The following is a 20,286-nucleotide window of genomic DNA, read 5'->3' as shown; positions in this document are numbered from 1 at the left end:
TGTTTGGTGGGTCCGGGCTGGGGATTCGAACCCGCCACCTTAGGTGTACGTGGCTGGCGCCTTAGCCGGTTGAGCTATAGGTGCTGAGCCCAGAACTGCATCTTCTTCCAAGTTCCCTAGCTTTTCCAAGGAGATAGCTCCTGTGCCAAGCAATGAGGTGTGCACAGGGGCTGCCTGGATAGAGGGATGAACTGTGATCATTAGAACTCCCAGTTCCCAGGGTGTGGTAGAGGCTGAGTAAATCACAGCTGAGACAGAGAGACTAGAATAATCTAGGTCTGACTTGTTAGTGTGCCCAAGCCTAGTGTGGACACCATAATCCTGCCTGTCCTCTAAGGGTGTCCAACCTGTGGCTGGCTGCATGAGGATTTTTTTTGCTTATGTGTGGTGTTGGATATTGTGAAGAATGTGCATGAACTTTTTTTTTTTTTTTTTGTTCTTCAGCTTTTGTTAGTATTTGTGTGTTTAATGTGTGACTCAAGACAACGCTTCTTCTAATGTACAGCAGTGAAGAAAAAAGGTTGGACAATCCTGCTAGAGCCCAGGCAAGTTAGAGATCATGGGAATGATTGGGCAGAAGTTCAGAGGCTCTACCTGGGGCAGAGAAGCCTGGCTCATGTAAGCACAGCCACTCACTAGCTGTGGGACTGTGGATGGATCACTTCCTTGAACTCTGTCTCCTCAGCTGTAAAATGAGAGTCATAACCGGACTCTCACCTCATCAGGCTATTGGGACATGATATAGATTCAGGGAAGTAGTGAGGGTAACAGTCTGGACTCTGGCAACAGGGAGAACTGGGTTTAAATCTAGGTCCTCCCTCTCTGTCACTGATAATTGGCTTCACCCCACGGGCCTCTATGGTCTCTCTGTAAAATGGGATTAACCATAAAGGCCACCTCCATAGTGTTGTTTGTGAGGGTTATGTGAGATGATGCAAGACTGTCACACAGGGTCTGGCCTGGTGGAGGGGTCTGGAAGAGACAGCACTGTGTAGCATTTTGGTTGCTGTTGATCTGAGAAGACATGTTTAGGAGTCTTCCCAGGCACAGTTCCTCCTGCCCCCCTTACCCGGGAGCTGCACAAGGCAGGCGCAAGGTCTCTGGATGGGCCTGGCTCTGCTCAAAGCAAAGTGAGCTGTTTTTCAGGTGAGGTGGCCTCACTGCATGACAAACTGAGCTGGAGTCAGAAGGGCATGGGGACCTCCGTTCACAGCCAGCATTTATTATTTCAGCTGGAAGTGTTCACAGAGCAATAGTAGTTGGAAGCTGTGAGCAAGGGACATACCACCACCATGCTGTGGCCTCTTGAACTCACTCTGGGGTCTACCCCAAGCCTCCCAGCAGCTGGACTTTGGGCTCCTCAACTTGCCATTTCTGCCCAGAAGTCTTAGGGGACCTGTCCTACCAGTCATCCAGGAGAATAGGATGCAGCTACAGATTGTGTTTGTGCAAGGGCCTGTCACTTTGAGGTCTAAAACCTAATTTAGAATGCACTGCCTTCCCATTTTGAAGGGTCTTTCATTTTTCCTTTCTTTCTTTAATTTCTCTAACAAAGTTAGAGTTCTCATTCTAACTTTCAAAGGATCTACCAATAATAGTAAGTGGAAGGGCATTTACTATATTCTAGTCCCTTAAATATACTCATCTCACTTATCATGTAGCCCAATGTGGCTTTGTTGTTGTTTATAAAGTCATTCTCAAAAGTGATAAACACTTTTCAAAAAGTGGCATTGAAAAGAAAGCCCCTGGGTGATGAAAATGGAACTTTTATTAATGTGATCCCTCTTAACCAGGAAATAGAGTGTTTGGGATAAATTACAAAGCAATAAACCATCATAGGTTCTATGAGCTGAAAAGTTCACCAAACTCTCTGTCCCAAAATAAAAATAAGGTATTTATGAAATAATTTGTTCCAACTATTTTAGGCAAAAATGGTCCAGCAAGTGAGAGAGAACAGAAGGAATAGTTGGCAAAGTAGGAAACTTGAAGTCTGAGGTTATGCATAAGGAATGTGTTATGGGCCTATAGTAGAAATCTCAAATCAGGGATTTGGGAATGTTTACTCAATTCTGTTGCAGAGAAATACTGGCTACCACTCCCCCGTGCCATGCACAGGGCAGGCATTGCTAATCTGCAGAGTAATCGCTCAGCCTCCATTCCCCTGCATCATACATGGCAGGCATTTGTAATCCATTTTAGCAGTGTTTTTGGCTAAATACAGACATGGCTTCAGAATCTTTCTCAACCCAGTGAAAGAGTTTTCATTTCATGTGCCTATATACATTTGCTACTACTGGTCTCGAAAAATTACTAACCTAGGTCCCACCTCACTTTCACTTTGAGCCTCTCCCCTCAACTGCCGCCTCGGTGGTTTTATAAGAAGAAAACTTACTAACATAAAAAATACATATATTAACTGAACCTTGTAATAGTGATGGATAAAAATGAATTCAAACAGCTCCTTTGTAATTCTTTTTTTTTGGCCGGGGCCAGGTGTGAACTCGCTACCTCTGATATATGGGGCCAGTGCCCTAACCTTTGGAGCCACAGGTGCCGCCCTGTAATTCTTTTTTTTATTGTTTGTAATTCTTGAGTAGTTCATAAGCAAGAGAGAAAATCAGAAATCCAGCTGACACCAGTGGCTTCATCTACTGTTATTTTATTGTGGTCTGTATTTTTCTGTTACCATTTGAGATAGGCCCATCTGACTTCAAGTCTTTCAAAGTCCAGAACATTCTCTTTTTATAGCTGAACCTCCTTAATAAAAACAGTTGTGTAAAGAATGTACAGGTGGGAGTTTTTGAATCTTTAGGGTGGTGGGACATTGTTTCTGGGATCACCTTGCCAGGCCTCTCCTGGGAGAACCCCAAGCCAGATGACTGTGATATATCGGGCACAGGCTCGCTGGGGAGTAAGAATGTGTGGAGAGGCACGCCTGCTGCCTAGGTCCCAAAGCAATTGTGTACTTTGCTTGTAATCTTCACATTGCTCACTGTCCATTGGTGAGACAGCTGACTTCGAGCGAGGCTGGAAGAGCCATGTAGCTGAAAGCCACAATGTCTGGGAGGGCGAAGGGTGGGGAGGATGTTAGTGGCCAGAGAGTGGCTTTTGTCACAGATATGCATCAGTCTTATGGCTGTGAGTCACCTGGTTGTACGTGTTTGCCTTACTCCACACAGCCCTTTGTTGTTTTAAGACCCTGGAGAAAACCCTTGAACAGGGGTGAGAAGCCAGTGTGGCCCTTCAGCCTGCCCAGCGACCTCCCGGTACCTGAGCCAAGGAGCACAGTTCAATACGTCATCTGTGGTATGGGTGGAAGGGCTGTTGCGCCTCTGGAATGTCACCTGGGTCCTGGCCAGCCCACTAACATGGTCCTCCTTAACCTGGCCTGGGAGGATGGGTTATGTCTGGGCCAGGTTTTCACTGAAGATCTGAGGAGAGGGGTCAAATGCCTCCTGTTTGTTAAGGTTGCCTTTTTGTTTGTTTGGGTAATCAAAGCCTACATTTCAGCCATGGTTTGTTCAGGCTCAGAAAAAGGCAGCTGGAGAGAGACTGCAAAGCTGACTTAGAATGTCAGTAGGCACTGGGTCTGCCACTGCCTTGCAGGGGTGCCTTGCAGCCCTTTGCTGGATGCTGCTAACTGTGGGCTCAGCTACGTTGCCAACACAGGCAGGCTGCGGTGCAAACCTGCAGGTCACAACTGCCTGCTAAGCTTTCACTTTTCTCCCCTGCCTTTGTTCTTTTTGTTTCAGGTTGATAAGAGCAACCTGTTCTTTTCAGTAAAGATAAGAATAATAGTAATAATAATACCAGCATTTAATGGCAGTGGAGCGCGCAGCTGTGTTCCATCATCCACCTTGTCCCAAGTGAGGAGACTGAGGTGCACAGTGGCGGAGCCGCAGAGACTGCACCCCCACTGAGCTCTCCCCACCTGCTTTCTGTGCCAACACTGTGTTGCCTCCTGTGGTTCAGAGGTGGCCATGGCCCAAGCAGGTTAGGATTCTGTCTGAAAATCTTACATGAGTGTGCTTTTTGTATCTACTGTACAACATACTGCCCTGCCTGATGTGGCGCTGGAGGAGAGAAGATGGAAGGTTGAGTGTATCCCCCAAATAGCTAAGTGTGCTAAGTCTGGGGACGGGAGGAGCAAGATGATCCAGGTCCTGACTTTGTAGAGCAGACACTTTCTGCAGAGGAGGCAGACGTAACACAGATGATTCTCTGATTAGGTGCCCTGAAAGAGAAGGGCCTGGGACATCGAAGAGTGAGCGATTGACAGGGACCCTGTTCTGGCTTTGTGGATTGGATATAGAAGAAAGAGTATTAGCCAGGACAGGAGAGGGGAAGGGGCTATGGGGAGCCCCCCGGCCAAGTGGGCTTGGGGACAAGGATCGAGGGTGAGCTTGAGCACCATGAAGCTGGGAAGGCAAGCAGGGACCAGACCCCTGGCCCATATAGCTGTTTTTTGTGCCATATTCTCTTTCAGAAACATCTGATAAAATATTAGCAGTTTGGTTCCTGGGTGGTTCTTGTTGTCTCTATGGGTGGGAGAGGGGTTTTTAGGCCATGTTGGTCTCCTAAATCACCCAGCTCAGAAGTGTCTTCCTTGCAGAGACTTTGCATGTTCCAGGTTCACTGCAGAGTCATGGGCCAGCCTCTCCTTAGAGTAAAAGAAAAAAGAAAAAGAAAGTGGGGCCCTTGGAGGCTGTGCTCATGGCCCTTTTAATGAATTACTTGCCTCACAGAGGGAACAAATTGAACATTTCAATCTCCTGATAATTCACAAGGTACTTCCTCTCATTTCTTACCTGCACACAACACTTGGTAGTGGGGAAGGAGGGCACACTTACTAAGCAGCCTACTGTGTGACAAGCATTATGCTCAATCTTGGCATTCTCTAACCAACCCACTCCTTACTGTAGCCCTGTGAAGTTGTTGAGTATGGTTGTTGTCATTTTATAGATGAGGAAAAATAAGGTTCAGAGAGAGTGGATGGGTGGTTCAAAGTAACATACAGCAGAATCTCCATAGTTGACCACCTCCTTAAGTTGACCTAGTTTTCATAGACTGGACATGTACCACGTGTACATATCAATACAGTAGGCCTAGATTCCTATTTGACCACTTCTGTGTGTTGACCAGTTGTTTACAGTCCCTTGGGTGGTCAACTTACTGAGGTTCTACTGTATTTAGCTGAGTTGCTGATTCCAGAGCCTGTACTTGCAGGCATGTTGCCATACTGCCTCTCAGGAGCTGATGGAGATGAGAGGGCAGGGAGCAGAGTGTGTGACCATTTCCTAAAGGGCCGAGCTCTAGTGCAGAGTTTGGTCTTGAGGTCTTGTCCTTGATTCCTATGGCATCATTTTGTGGCTATTTCTGACCTAGCAGCTACCTGCATGGTGGCCAAAGGATGACCTGTTGTCCTTACCCAGGAGAGCAGAATGGACAGGCACTGAAGAAGAGAGGGTTGGGGGCTGAACCTTGCTTCTTGGGGATTATGGAGATGGAGGACAGGGAGCCCTATCCTCACGGGCCACCACTTCTGTTACCTTGGTTAATGAGAACAGCTAGGAGAGAAGTGGTAGGATTGCCTTCCAGTAGGTCTCTGGATGGCACAGTGCTGGAATGTAGCAGGAATGTAGATAGTTGCATGATCTGACTCTCTGCTTCTCATGTGCGTGTGAGTAGAGAAAGGTGAAAGGCCACCATCTCCTGACTTTTCAGGAACTTATCCACAAAGATGTTTCCAAGATGCTTCCAGAGATTGCCTAAAAATACCTGGCTTCTACCCCCGCAAATGTACCCATTCCAGAATGCATCTTTACAAGGCATAGAGCAGCAGTTCTCAACCTGTGAGTCGCAACCCCTTTGTAACAATGAAAATATATCCTGTGTATCAGATATTTACATTATGATTCATAACAGTAGGGAAATTATGGTTATGAAGTAGCAACATGAGGAACTGTATTAAAGTGTCCTGGCATTAGGAGGCTTTAGGAAGGTTGAGAACCACTGGCATAGAGGATTGATGTACAAAGGTGATGTGAAAACATTTCATCCCAGAATTTGCAGTAGCTCAAATTAACTTTCTAGCTATGGAAAAAAAAAAAACAACCCACTACCCTCATTTATAAGCAACATTGGATAATTTTAAGTAGTTTGAGAAAATGTTTGTGGTTAGAGGGTCAGGGTTGTCCAGAGCCAGGACTAGTTATGTGGGAATTGTGATTGGCTGGATTTGGGGAGGAGAAACCCATGGCCAGATTCCAAGCCACTGAAATCCAAGCAGAGTCTAGGATGCTGCGTGGGCATGGTTGGTGCTGGTTTATTTTATTCCTGAAAGAGGCCTAGGAGCGACTCTCTCATGCTTCCAGTTGATCTGGCCTTTTCCTCCTCTTATGTTTCTGTTCCATGTTTACACTTGACATAAACTTTGTAGAGCACACTCAGGTCTGAAAATTCTCGCATCTACTGTGATGGTCAGATGCTGACCCTGTGATGCTGTGTAGCATTTCATTTTCAAGGCATACAGAGTCTCATATTTCATGTGGATGGGGGCCGGGAGGTCTTTTGGGCAAGTTGCCATCTTTTTATTGTTCCAGGAGTTTGGTGGTAGAGTATTTGAACCTTCACCTGTCAGAATCACTTCAGAAATGAGGACTGCCCTCCCTCCAGCTTCTTAAAATAGCAGAATGAAGATATCATTTATCCCATTGGTACCATAAAGGGGGCTTTCCCATTTGGACACCCACCTTGAATTCATTGGAAACAGAAGTTCTGGGCATTGTATTTTTTAATAAATTTGGCTTAGACTTTAACAGGGTCATATTTCTCCCAAAATCTTTTCGAGAAAAGACTTGTGTCTTATTGCTTTAAACCAACATGTGTAAGTTGGGTAAAAATAGAGCAAACTGGTTTCATGTTTTGATTTATGAATTAAATCTGTAAATTTGCTTTGGAAAGGTATTTAACATATAACTCAGCAAAGCTTGAGTTTTGCAGAATGATGTTATGGCTGAGTGAGATTTGCTAACCTGGTCAAACCCCTCATGGTGCAAGAGAACAGTACCTCAAAGCTACCAGGCCATGACCGTTACCCTGAGAGTATGCACACTTTAATTCCCTCATCCCTCAACTTTTTGAAGGCTACTCTTCTCCTTTTAGCTTGGATAAAGGAAACTGGCATAGAAAATTGTTTGATCTGAGATTTCTGATGATTAGTATGTGGTAACTCTGTAGTCAATGGCACTTCAAAGACAACTGCATAATAGGACATCTAATCCAAAAAATTCAGTCACAGTCAAGGACTTTCAGCTGGAGAAATGTCTGGTTCCATGGGATGAATTCTCGCATATCCAAGTTCTGGGCAGGGTCCAGGGTTTTATGCAGACCATTGATGCTTGATTGGCTACAGGACCAAAACAAGGGCTGGTTTCATGGTCACATGACCTATGTGTTCAGAACTGCCCCACCCTTGGTTAAATGCTATGCTATTGCCGTCTTGTAGTTCTTAATTTTTGGACAAGGTGCCCTGCATTTTCATTTTTCTCTGAGCCCCAAGAATTATGCAGACAGCATTATAACTTTGGGAAGGTGCAGTGGTTTCTGCCTGTAATCCTAGCACTCTGAGAGGCTAAGGCAGGATTGCTTGAGCTCAGGAGTTCAAGACCAGCCTGAGCAAGAGTGAGACTTCAACTCTACTAAAAATAGAAAAATTACTGGATATTGTGGTGGGCTCATGTAGTCCCAGCTACTTGGGAGGCTGAGGCAGGATTGTTTGAACCCAGGAGTTTTAGTTTGCTGTGAGCTAGAATGATGTCACTGCACTCTACCCTGGGTGACAGGGTGAGACTGTTGTCTTAAAAAAAAAAAAAAGTTACTACTTACACAATTCATCACACAGCAAATCGCTGGTGGGCACCTTAACTTTGAGTGAAGAGTGCTTGAATTTTGTTTGTCTTACCAGCCAATTCATGGTAATCTTTATTTTGTCCAGTTTAGATCAAATTTTATGAAGGCGAACTCAGCAATTGTGAAATTACCTCTTATTTCTCTGGGATTGAGTGTGGGCTTTTGAAGAGGGTCTTTTGTTGCAAGGGGAAATAACAATAATCAGGATAATTAAAAAAAAACCTTCCTTCTTTCAGTTTCACACGGCATACCACACTCTCCTTATCAGCATGTGCCTCGCTTTTCCACGTGGTTGGAGTTGGGTTTCAGTAAGCGTGATTTGGCATGTGTTTAACCAATGTTCGGGTGGCCGATGGTGGGTAGGGGTCTCCAAGGTGAAGTGGCTCAGTTACTCCCTTACAGGTGCTCACAGTTCTACAGTAGGGAAAGGACTCCGGCATAGTCCATGCAGAGAGTAAAGTGTCAGGATCAGGTGCTTGAGCGGTGAGCTAGGGTGTGTCCGCAGGAGGATGGGGTGAAGGGTCTTCCTATCACAAGGAATACAGAGAACACATGGAGAGGTCCAGGGGTTTAAAGCAAGATATAGTCCTGGAGTCTTTGAGACTGGAGTAGAGTATGGTGTGAGGGCAACAAGGGTGGAAAGTCAACTGGGTTATGTAAGTTCTGAAGGTGCCTTATGTTTAAAGAGTTGTGAGCAGCAGGGACCACTATGAATTTGGAAGCTCAGAGGTCCCTGATGAGAAAGAGGGTTCTGGGGTTATGTGAGCAGTGATTCAGCCTCATGGCTGACAAAGACTCTGAGAGAGAAGACAAGGGACCATTTATTGGGAGGATATTGAAAAAGATTTGCCAAAAGATTTAGGTAGGGATAGAATTCACACCCTGGAAAGCAGGTGTTTGAAGGAAGAGTTCAAGACATTTGTGATACAATATTTTCAGCCTGGGGTCCTTGTGGAATAAGAATGGCTGTAGAGGATGTCTGGTGGGGAGGGGATGTAAAGAAATGGAGAAGAGAGAGATCTTGAAGACAATGTTTGAATTTTGGTGGGTGCAGATGGAGATTGGAAAGAGGAGGAGCACTGCAGAGAAGCCAAGGGTGGGGGGCGGGGAAGCGGAAACAAATGGTAGTGAGATTCCTGAGGTGCTGGCTTAGGGGTATGGCATGTTCTGTTAAGCAAGGGGAGGACTAGCCAAGACTTGGGATAGTCACTTATCCTCTTGGCAAGAGAGACTTTGCCCAATTATATTAGCTTAACTGTTAATGGTTTCCTCTTATGAGTGACTGACTTGTCAGACTAGCAAAGATGAAAATGATAATACCCAGCAGTGGGGAAATTTGAAGGGAAACTGGCCTCTTAAACCCATAGGTGGGACTATAAACAGAAACAACTTTTTGTTGAGAAAAGATGTCTGGGACATAATGATGAATGGAAAGAAAATGTTTTAGATTTGTTCTTTTGTATAATATAAATTCAGGCAACAAACACATACAAATGTGTGTACACCAACGTGGGGTGTAGTAGACTACCACCAGATACCGGCTGTTACCTCTGGAGAAGCAGTTACCCCTTTTTATTGTCTGCGTTTCTGACATGATTTCTTTAAAATTTCCAAATCCTTTTTATTGAAAATTTTAAGCAAACACAAAAGTAGAGACAGTAGTATAGTGCATTCTCATGTACCCACGATCCGATGACATCCATCAGCATTTTAGAGTCATATTTCATCTATTCTCATTCTCAAGTATTTTTTTTTTTAGCTGGGGCTGGGTTTGAACCCACCACCTCTGGCATATGGGGCCAGCGCCTTACTCTTTTGAGCCACAGGCGCCGTCCCATCCTCAAGTATTTTGAAGCAAACTCTAGCCTCACATTTTTTCACTGTTAAATATCTCAGTATGGTTTTCTAAAAGATAAGGACTCCATTCACTTTTTACAAGGAACGTGATTCACTTTGTATAACCCAAAGGAGTGACCGGGCCTCTGCCTTTCTCCCCAGACAGCAAAGCCATTGTGGATGGGAACCTGAAGCTCATCTTGGGCCTGGTATGGACGCTGATCCTCCACTACTCCATCTCCATGCCTGTGTGGGAGGATGAAGGGGATGACGACGCCAAGAAGCAGACACCAAAGCAGCGACTGCTGGGATGGATTCAGAACAAGATCCCCTACTTGCCCATCACCAACTTCAACCAGAACTGGCAAGACGGCAAAGCCTTGGGAGCCCTGGTTGACAGCTGTGCTCCAGGCAAGCATTGTGGCTAAACCATTTCTTCCGGAGGTTGATGCATGGGCCCTAAACATCTTGGTTTTCAGTGGCAACACTAGCTTTGCCATGATTTGGTATATTTCTCTGATTTTAGCCCATGTAAGATAGCTAATGGAGCTGAAAATAGCTCCGTTAACCCTTCTGAGAGTAGGTTTTCTACGTAGATCCATAGACATGTGTGAGCACTGAATTCGGTCATTTAGCTATTCCCAGTGGAGGCCTTGGAGATTGGAGCAGGCCTTGGGTTGAGCTTCCAGACTCTAAAGCCCTGTATCTTCCCACATTGGTGCCTAGTTTCCTGTTGGCTTTGGAGAAACATCTTACATGTTTCTAGGTGGCTTGGCATAAAAATCTTAAAACTTCCATGGAGTGGAAAGTACCCCTTTTTATTAACCACTGGTTTGACTATATATGGCTCTCTCCACCCTTTCTTTCTGCATTACTGTGAAACAGTGCTTGGTCAGGATCCACTTGGAGACCTTTCCACTCTTGATGGGCCTCTCTTTTCTTAGTGGTTGAGTGTACACCAAGGTTGTAATTATCCTCACTGGAAGGTTTAGATTGATGGGTAGAGTTTGCTGGTGCACATTCAGTAGAAAAACCAGAGCCAGTGTTTATACATACCCCCTAAAATTAATTTTAATTTAAGAAATCTTCTCTAATGCTCTCTTTGGCAGCACATATGCTAAAATTAGAAGGATACAGAGAACATTAGCATTGCCACTACACAAGGGTAGCATGCAAATTTGTGAAAGTAAAAAAGAACTACTCTATTAATCATATTTTCCATTTACAGAGTGTTCTGAATGTGCTGGGCACGTTAGGATTTAGTAAGCTAGTGGTTCCTAACACACTTAAAGCAAAACTAGCTGGTGTCAGGTGGGTAAGGAAGGAAGCTGGTTCAAGGCCTCATTCTTCCTTGAGAGCCAGTGTCATCCAGAAGTAGATCAAAGAGCCACAGTAGTTCATTTCCTAGTTCCTCTCCCTTACTTCCATCTAAAGACACATTTTAGGATACTTCTTTCCAGTTTAAACCTGGGAATTTTTACTGTAGTTCTGTACTTCTTGTGCATATCAGGGCTCTTAAGAGAATTCTAGTTTTGTGCCTTTAAGCAAGTAGATTTTTGCATCACACAGAATGCTAGCCCAGCTTTTTAAAGATAAATCTTGGACTACGGGCAAAACAATTTCTCCTGTAAAAGGCACTAGGCTTTTTATAAGCCGTGTTTATTTGTCAATGCCACACTTTTAAGGAACGGATAATCCCTATCTTAATGCAAGAAGATAGCACCTACGGGAGAAGTCTCAGCTAATGTAGGATCACTTCTACCTGGCATGCTCGTCTGTGATACTTTCTGCCCATTAAATAAATAACTCACTGAGATTTTTGGCAGAAATTATTCTCGGAATTAAGAGACCAAATAGCTTTGATTTAGGCACATGGCTTGCTTTAATCTCTTTGGGCAGCTAATGCTAAAAGATTTTTTGTGTTCTGTTGACAGGTCTGTGCCCAGACTGGGAGTCATGGGACCCACGCAAGCCCGTGGATAACGCGCGTGAAGCCATGCAGCAGGCAGACGACTGGCTGGGCGTCCCGCAGGTACATGCGAGCGTGCCGGGGCCCAGGAGGCCACCCCCGCCCACTGGCTTGTTCTGTCACTCTGTGCTTGCCGTTCTAGGTCAGGCAGGCACTCTGACCTAGGCATTAAACTTCAAAGAACACTGCCTGTGGTGTGCTCCCATGTTCCTCATTATGCCCGTAGTAATAGGTTCTCATTGACTTAGGTGCTTGTAGATCATCCAAAAATCTGTTTTTGTTGTTGTTGAGATAGGGTTGTCTGATTCTATTGTCCAAGTTGGAGTGCAGTGGTACGAACATGGCTCATGACAGCATCAAACTCCTGGGTTCAAGCCATCCTCTTGTCTCAAGCTCTCAAGTAGCAAGGACTGCAGGTGTGTGCCACCATATCTGGCTAATTTTTTTTTTTTTTTTGAGACAGAGCCTCAAGCTGTCACCCTGGGTAGAGTGCCATGGCATCACAGCTCCCAGCAACCTCCAACTCCTGGGCTCAAGCGATTCTCCTGCCACTGCCTCCCAAGTGGCTGAGACTATAGGCACCTGCCACAATGCCTGGCTATTTTTTGATTGCAGCCATCCTTGTTGCTTGGTGGCCTGGACTAGATCCGCACCCTCCAGCTCAGGTGTATGTGGCTGGAGCCTTAGCTGCTTGAGCCATAGGTGCCGAGCCTGGCTAATTTTTTTTTTTTTAAATTCCTTCTTGTAAAGATGGGGTCTCACTATGTTGCCCAGGCTGGTTTCAAACTCTTGGCCTTAAGTAATCCTCCTATGTCACCCTCCCAAAGTTCTGGGATTACAGGCAGGAGCCACTATATCTAGCCTAAGAATTTTTATGTCATTCTTCTTTTCTCACAGGCTAGCAAATTTTCTAGTATTCTCCAAATATTTTTATTTTATTTTTTTTTTTTGTAGAGACAGAATCTCACTCTGTTGCCCTTGGTAAAGTGCTGTGGTGTCACAGCTCACAGCAACCTCCAGCTCCTCGGCCTAGGAGATTCTCTTGCCTCAGCCTCCCGAGCAGCTGAGACTACAGGTGCCCACCACAATGCCTGGCTATTTTTTTTTTTGCAATTTGGCTGGGGCCAGGTTTGAACCCGCCACCCTCAGTACATGGGGCCAGCGCCCCACTCATTGAGCCAGAGGCACCGCCCTCTGTTCCAAATATTTTGAAGACTATCTTTAACTCCCAGACTACAAATATGGACCTTAACTGTTAGGTTGAGCCATAAGAAATTGCTAGTATTTGATGATTTTTTTCTCTGTCTATAGAAAAAGGTAATTTCAATATATTATCTTTAGAAAAGTCAGAGGACTTAGAACTGTAGAAAAAAATATAAAGCAGAATAACTGACCATTAATGGAAATTGTGGAAGAATTTGCAATGCCCATAATCCTATTATATAGGAGTATAACATGGGCACTCAGAAATCGAATATATCTTGGATATCATCTGCAGTAGGCATGTTGCCTAGTTGAGGTCCAGTCTTCCTAGCAGAGAGGGAAACTAATGTTTTCCTTCTAAAAACTCCCCCTAACAGGTAAGCATCCTTAGTCCCATGTTGAAAACCCTGGTCAAGAGTTTTCAGTGCCATGGGGTTGATGCCTTTGCTATAGGCTCCCTTAAGGTCTGAGTTGGTGTTCAGAGCTGAGTTCAGTGTATTTTGTAACAGGATTCCTCAGAAGGTAGAAAAACACGCCTATTGCTTTGGTTTGGTTTTGGAGTCTGTCTCTGCTACATGGCCCATTTCTTGGCTTGTCCACTCTCAGGAAGTGGTGTAGTATGTTTTTCATCTCTGCGTAAACCTAAAACCATCTCCTTTTGACGTTCATGTGATGTTGGCATGGTAAAAGTTGTTGAAGGAGCTGCCTAGAAGAAATTCCAAATCAGCACACACCTACTTTTTATGGAATGTATTGAAGGTGACTGTTCAAACCCAAGTAGCTATTTCATTCCTGCGGCTAATCAGCAGAATGGTTTGGGAGAGGGAAGTAGGATGCATCTGTTGTTCATTGCGGTTAGTTAACCTGGCTCATGAGACGTCTTCTGTTCATACAAGGAAGTGGACTTTACCTCCTTAGCCCTTTATTGGAGGCAGGGAGGACTTTGAGTGCTGGGGTTGGCCAGGTGAGGAAACTGAGGCAGTAACACCTTCAGGGAGGTCACCTGTCCAGTTTGAGCCTAATCTTTCTTGTAAACTGAATTATCAGGAAAAATCCAACCCCTCTCTATTTTTTTACTTTTATTTTTTTTGAAACAGAGCCTCAAGCTGTCACCCTGGGTAGAGTCCTGTGGCATCACAGCTCACAGCAACCTCCAACTCCTGGGCTTAGACGATTCTCTTGCCTCAGCTTCCCAAGTAGCTGGGACCACAGGAGACTGCCACAGCACCTCGCTATTTTTTGGTTGCAGCCGTCATTGTAGTTTGGCGGGCCGGGCTGGATTTGAACCCACCAGCTCAGGTGTTTATGGCTGGTGCCTTAGCTGCTTGAGCCACAGGAGCCAAGACCCTCTCTATTTTTTTAATGGCTCCTAATAAATTAAGACCAAATATCTAATATGTGTTTATCTTTTTTAAATTTTAGTTGTTTTATTAGTGTTAATAGAGTTTTAGGAGAGTTAATAAAGATATAGTCCATGGATATATGAGAGCAAAGGAAGAAGCCAGTTAATTGGTGGGTTTTTGTAATACTCTCTAATCTAATATGTGCTTGTTTCTTTTTCCTGACTTTCTATAGCCTATCCCTTTATCCTTTCTGGGAATTTTGACCTGGGGAGTTAGTAGACTTGTGGGAGGGGAAACAAACCTCTGGGATTACATGGTATATTTTCTGGAATGGGTTCCCCAGCTTCCAAAGAGGCCAGTAAACACCTCTAAAAGGTTAAAAAACACTGATCTTGATGTATCCACTTAATGTAATTTTACTTGCCGAGAAGCTGACTCATTTAATATTTATAGTGCTTGGTTTAAGAGACAGTTACAAAAACTTCATTAGTTGCAAAGTCATGTGTCCTGGGTATTCCTCCATCTAGGTCATCACTCCTGAAGAAATTATTCACCCAGATGTGGATGAGCACTCGGTTATGACTTACCTGTCCCAGTTCCCCAAAGCCAAGCTCAAGCCAGGGGCTCCTCTTAAACCCAAACTCAACCCAAAGAAAGCCAGGGCCTACGGCAAAGGTAAGTGCTGGTCCTGTTGATTTGAGAGTTGTCCTCTGGTGTTGGAGATTATTATGAGGCTTTAGGAAGAATGTTCTCAGAATCAAGAATGTATAGGTTTAATTCCTAAACATACTCCAAGCCTCCTTTGTCACTGTTTTTAGACCTAAAGAGCCATTTATGTATGACCATCTTATTGTGCCTTGTGAATCTTGTTGTTTTAAGAACTGCTTCTGGGGTTGGCTATGGTGGTTCATACCTGTAATCCCAGCACTTTGGAGGCAGGAAGATCACTTGAGCCCAGAAGTTGGAGGCTGCAGTATGCTATGACCGTGCCACAGTGCTCCATCCTGGGAGACAAAAGCGAGGCCCTGTCTCAACAAACAAACAAATAAAAAACAAAACATGCTTTGCTTTCCTGTGACAGAGAATGATAAGTTTGCTATGTTGTAGTTTTAGTGTAGTAACCCTGGGACTAAGAAAGCGGTGTTGCTCCCCTTTTTCAGAAGTGGAATCAGAGACCTGGTCCACAGAGTAAATGGGTAAGGGGGCCTCAGACCCCACAATCTGTGCTGAGGAGAGGCCTGGAGCCGGGTCGTCTGGCTGCTGCTTCATTTCTCCTTCTGCCTCAGATTTCCAAAGGTGGGAGCTATTGTGAACCCCTGGTAGATACTTCCTTGCCAAGGCATCCTGTTTATGACTCTGTGGGACACCATTCTGCTCCAAACATTAGAGTGGGTTAAAGCTATTTGGAGGCATTTGGTGTTGATTGGCACATAACTTCATGCACACTAGCTTTTTGAAGAAAACAGTAGTAGATGGTTGCATAATGTGGTTTCTGGTAAAACTCAGTGCAGCTAGATACAACTTTTTTTTTTTTATGGTGAGGAGAAGGAGTGTGTTTTATTTTTCTTTTTTTCCTTCTGTTTCCTTTTCCCTTTTCCTTTCTTTTTTTCTTTAGGATAGGGTCTCACTCTGTCACCCAGCCAAGAGTACAGTGCCCCGATCATAGCTCACTATAGCCTCGAATTCCTGGGATCAAGTGTTCTTCTTGCCTCAGCCCCATAAGTACCACATACCACCATATCCAGCTAATTTTCTATTTTTTATAGAGGGGGCGTTCTTACTCTGTTGCCTAGGCTGGTGTTGAATTCCTAGCCTCAGTGAACTTCCTACATTGGCCCTTCAAAATGCTGGAATTATGGGTGTGAGACATTACACCTACTTTCTTTCTTGATTTTCATAATCAAGAAAATGTTATCACCATTGGGATAACACTTGTACACATACAATATCCTCCCAGAATTGACAGTTGTTAACCATCCTAACTTAATAATTTTCTCTTGCCCTTTATGTGTGAGCACATGTGTGAGAGTGTGTGTGATTGTTGAATTATTTGGTGAGAATAAATTGCAGACATGGTGACATTTGAGTATCAATAAGCCTCTTCTAAGAGTAAGATCCTCTTACATAACCACAGTGTTAATTATCATACATAAGAAAATCAATAATTTCACATCATCTAATTCCAATTTGTATTCACATTTTCCTATTGTTCTAAGATTTTCTTCTGTAGTAGTTGTGTTTTACAAACCAAGGTCTGATTAAATTTCACTTTCTAGATTTTTTACTTCTCTTTAGACTCTTTAAATGCAGAATAATTTTCCCAAACTTTTCTTCAATGGCATTGACTTTCTGAAGAGTCCAGGGCATGTGTCTTGTGGGATGCCTATCCCACATGTATTCCCTTTGAATATAGCATTTCCCTGTTTGATAATCAGCTTAGTTTTAAGATGACACATGACCAGAAAAGTTGTGCTGACCACGTGCTGTTCTCTATCTCGGTTTTGGGTCTTCTAGTCTGTGTTTTTTGGTATGTTTTAGGCCAGCAGATACCCTGATAGTTCTGGAACAAACCCACTTGGCACTTGAGGTTCTGTTTGCAATGAAGTGGGATCTGTGCAATCCTTGGTGTTGTATAGGGACTGAGGACTTTGAAGACCTCTGGCCATCGACAGTCACTCAAAAGTTGGCATGTCCATGCTTGCCTTAAAAGTGCTTTCTCTGGGCCATAAGCAAGGGCGGTGACTGCAATGAGGAATCTCTGATTTTAAAGATTATGCTTCCTTAATGGCAAAAAAAGTTGCAAACCGCCAAATAAATCTCTTGTCAACAAACTTGGTCAAATGGAGTGAATCTAATCAAGACATAAAATGCTTGTTTGTAATAACCTTATCACTGGCTTTCCAGTTTCCCCATTGTTAATGTGAGACGGTTTCCTTTTGTGGGGCTGTTTTCTAGAAAATGACCACTTGCTGTGATTCAGGAATGTGGCTGGTCAGTGCCATTTCCTTCATCTGCCTCTTTGTAAGAATTGTGCGCTTGTGAAGGAAACACACCCTTTTCTCCCCCCTTTTATATTTATATGTGTGTGAGTATGTGTATTTTTACATTTTTTTATTGTGGGGAAATGTACATGTTATTAAATTCAGCATTTTAACCATTTTTAAGTGTACAATTCTGTGGCATTAGTTCCTCCACAATGTTGTACAACCATCACCACCATCCACCTCTAGAACTTTTTCAACTTCCCCAAATGGAAACTCCATACTCATTAAACAATAACTCTGCTTCTCCCCTCCTGTCAGCTCCTGGTGACTTCTGTTTCTACTTTCTGGTTTTTTGTTTCTGTTTTTTTTTTTTTTTAAATTTTTTTTTAGAGATAGAGTTTCACTTTATTGCCCTCAGTAGAGGGCCGTGGTGTCACACAGCTCACAGCAACCTCTAATTCCTGGGCTTAGGCGATTCTCTTGCCTCAGCCTCCCCAGTAGCTGGGACTACAGGCGCCCACCACAACGCCTGGCTATTTTTTTGTTGCAACTTGGCCGGGGCCAGGTTTGAACCTGCCACCCTCAGTATATGGGGCTAGTGCCCTACTCACTGAGCCATAGGCACCGCCCTCTACTTTCTGTTTTTAAGAAATTGCCTATTCTGGGTGCCCCATAGAATGAGATCATATAATGTCTATCTTTTTTGTCTTGCTTACTACACTTAGCACATATATTGTCCATGTTATAGCAAGTGTCAGAATTTCATTCTTTTTTATGACTGAATAATATTCTATCTTATATATAACACATTTTATTCATCCAGTCATCTGTTTTTGTTTTCTAATGGCTATTACCAAAAAGACCTATTCATCTCTTGATAGGCATCTGGGTCTCTTCTACCGTTTAGCTGTTGTGAATGAGTGCTGCTATGAACATGGATATATAAGTATCTAGGTCCTTGCTTTCAAGTCTTTTGGGTATATACTTAGAAGTGGCATTGCTGGATCATATGGTAATTTCTTTTTAACTTATTTTTTTCCTGTTTAAGTAGGAAGATAAAATGCTCATTTAAAGTGACAGTGTGAGGCCACATGGGTGGGACTGTGAGACATTATCCTTGTCCTGTGGTGAGATGAATGCCAGGGCTAGTAGGGCCCCTCTCTGCTGCGTGGCCACATTGCTTCATTTCTATCACCTGACCCCCAGGAAGAGAGAGTATTTCATCTTCTAGTTTCTATAAGAATCGAGAAGTTTGTTTTGTTTTGTCTTTTGGATATTTCATAGATTCTAGTTGCCAGCCATTTAGCATTGTAGATGCAAGCACAGAGCCCTCACTTGCTTAACTGCAGGAGGTTGAAAGGAGAGAGGGTTGGGGTGAGGTGGACCTCCAACCACAAACAAATCTTGTGGTGGGCACTTTCGCAAGGTTAGATGTGTTGAAAGGATCCATTCATTTACTAGTTAGACAGCTTTTTCTAAACCTGTGTTCTGCATGAAGCATTTATTGCATAGCAAGCCTTAAGCACCGTTTGATATGCGTAATCAATAGACCAGTTGTCTCTGCATGGTAAGCATAACTGCAGGAGTTTGGAGTCTGGGACTGTGGCTCAGCCTTCTAACCAGTCATGGTCAGCCAGGAGAGATACGCCCAAGCCCAGGCCTTTGATAAGCTGCAGAGTAAGTTTCTCAGACTTACTCAAAAGGAGGGATATTAATCAGTATTTTAGGTATGTGTGTAAATCTATTTGTTAAATGACCTGATTATTATGTAAATTTTTAAAAAATGTAAAAAATGAAAATTAAAAGCTCACTTTCCAATTCTCCAGCATGTACGTTCCTTCAAAGTCTAAGGTATTTCTTTCCAGTTTTTTTTCTATGATGAAATGAGTTAAAATTGTATTTTCTTCACTTTGAATTTTGTTTTCTTTCTTTCTTTTTTTGAATATTCCTCTCTTTCTCTCTCTCTCTCTCTCTTTTTTTTTTTTTTGTAGAGACAAGGTCTTGCTATGTTGGTCAGGATGGTCTTATACTGCCATGGCCTCCTAACATGCTGGGGTGTTGGGCCCACCACGCCTCGCCCTTCATTTTGAATTTCTTACCTACCAGTGTGGGAAGATTATCTTTTTGTATAGCAATCTACCATTATTATTATTATTTTTGTAGTTTTTTGTTTTTTGTTTTTGGCTGGGGCTGTGTTTGAACCCGCCACCTCTGGCTTATGGGGCTGGTGCCCTACTCCTTTGAGCCACAGGCGCTACCCCATCATTTTTTTTCTTAAACTGAATTATTTATTGGAAAGCTAATACACTCTCAGTGCCCATAGCTCAGTGGTTAGGGCACCAGCCACATAAGCCCAGGCTGGTGGGTTTGAATCTGGCCTGGGCCTGCTAAACAACAATGACAACTACAACAACAAAAAAGCCAGGCTTTGTCACAGGTGTCCGTAGTCCCAGCTACTTGGGAGGCTGAAGCAAGAGAATCACTTAAGCCCAAGAGTTTGATGTGAGCTGTAATGCCAGGGCACTCTACCAAGTGTGACATAGTAAGACTGTCTTAAAAAAAAAAAGAAAGCTAATACAAATCCAGAGCATAGTAACCAATGACCCACTGCAGTGTCATTAATTGGTTGATGGCAAAGAAAAAGAATAGATAGAGAGACATATGGAGATTAAATGAGACTTAAAAGACTTAGCAATCATTTATAATATGTGACCCTTACTTGGATCCTATTTCATACTGTTAAAAAATTCATGAAACACCTGTAATCCTAGCACTTTGGGAGGCTGAAGTAGGAGTACCTCATATAGCTTGAGGCAAGGAGTTCAACCAGCCTGAGCAACACAGTGAGATCCTGACTCAACAAAAAAATAAGAAAAATTAGCTGGGCATGGTGGTGTATGCTTGTAGTTCCAGCTGCTTGGAAGGCCAAGGCAGAAGGATCACTTGAGTCCAGGAGTTGGAGGCTGCATTGAACTATGATGGCACTGGACTCCAGCCTGGGTGATAGAATGAGATTCTTTAGATTCTTTTTTTTTTTTTT

General features: G+C 43.6%; 1 protein-coding gene and 1 non-coding gene across 3 annotated transcripts in view; both read left to right on the top strand.

Annotated features, from left to right (window-relative positions):
* The window catches only part of FLNB (filamin B), a 153,682-nt gene that overhangs the window by 54,396 nt on the left and 79,000 nt on the right, over nucleotides 1-20,286 (top strand). For both annotated transcript variants that reach the window (XM_003785545.2, XM_003785546.3), the window contains exons 2-4: nucleotides 9,910-10,158; nucleotides 11,682-11,779; nucleotides 14,790-14,937. In XM_003785545.2, the coding sequence (XP_003785593.1) occupies nucleotides 9,910-10,158; nucleotides 11,682-11,779; nucleotides 14,790-14,937 (495 nt within the window). The remainder of the gene's footprint in view (nucleotides 1-9,909; nucleotides 10,159-11,681; nucleotides 11,780-14,789; nucleotides 14,938-20,286) is intronic.
* LOC111723793 lies at nucleotides 10,841-10,947 on the top strand. Its single transcript, XR_002772261.1, has one exon. It is a non-coding gene; the product is annotated as a U6 spliceosomal RNA (small nuclear RNA).

Source organism: Otolemur garnettii, unplaced genomic scaffold (genome assembly GCF_000181295.1).
Source record: "Otolemur garnettii isolate 467f Iridium unplaced genomic scaffold, OtoGar3 scaffold00015, whole genome shotgun sequence".
Classification (NCBI taxonomy): domain Eukaryota; kingdom Metazoa; phylum Chordata; class Mammalia; order Primates; family Galagidae; genus Otolemur; species Otolemur garnettii.
This window is presented reverse-complemented; position numbering and strand designations above follow the sequence as displayed.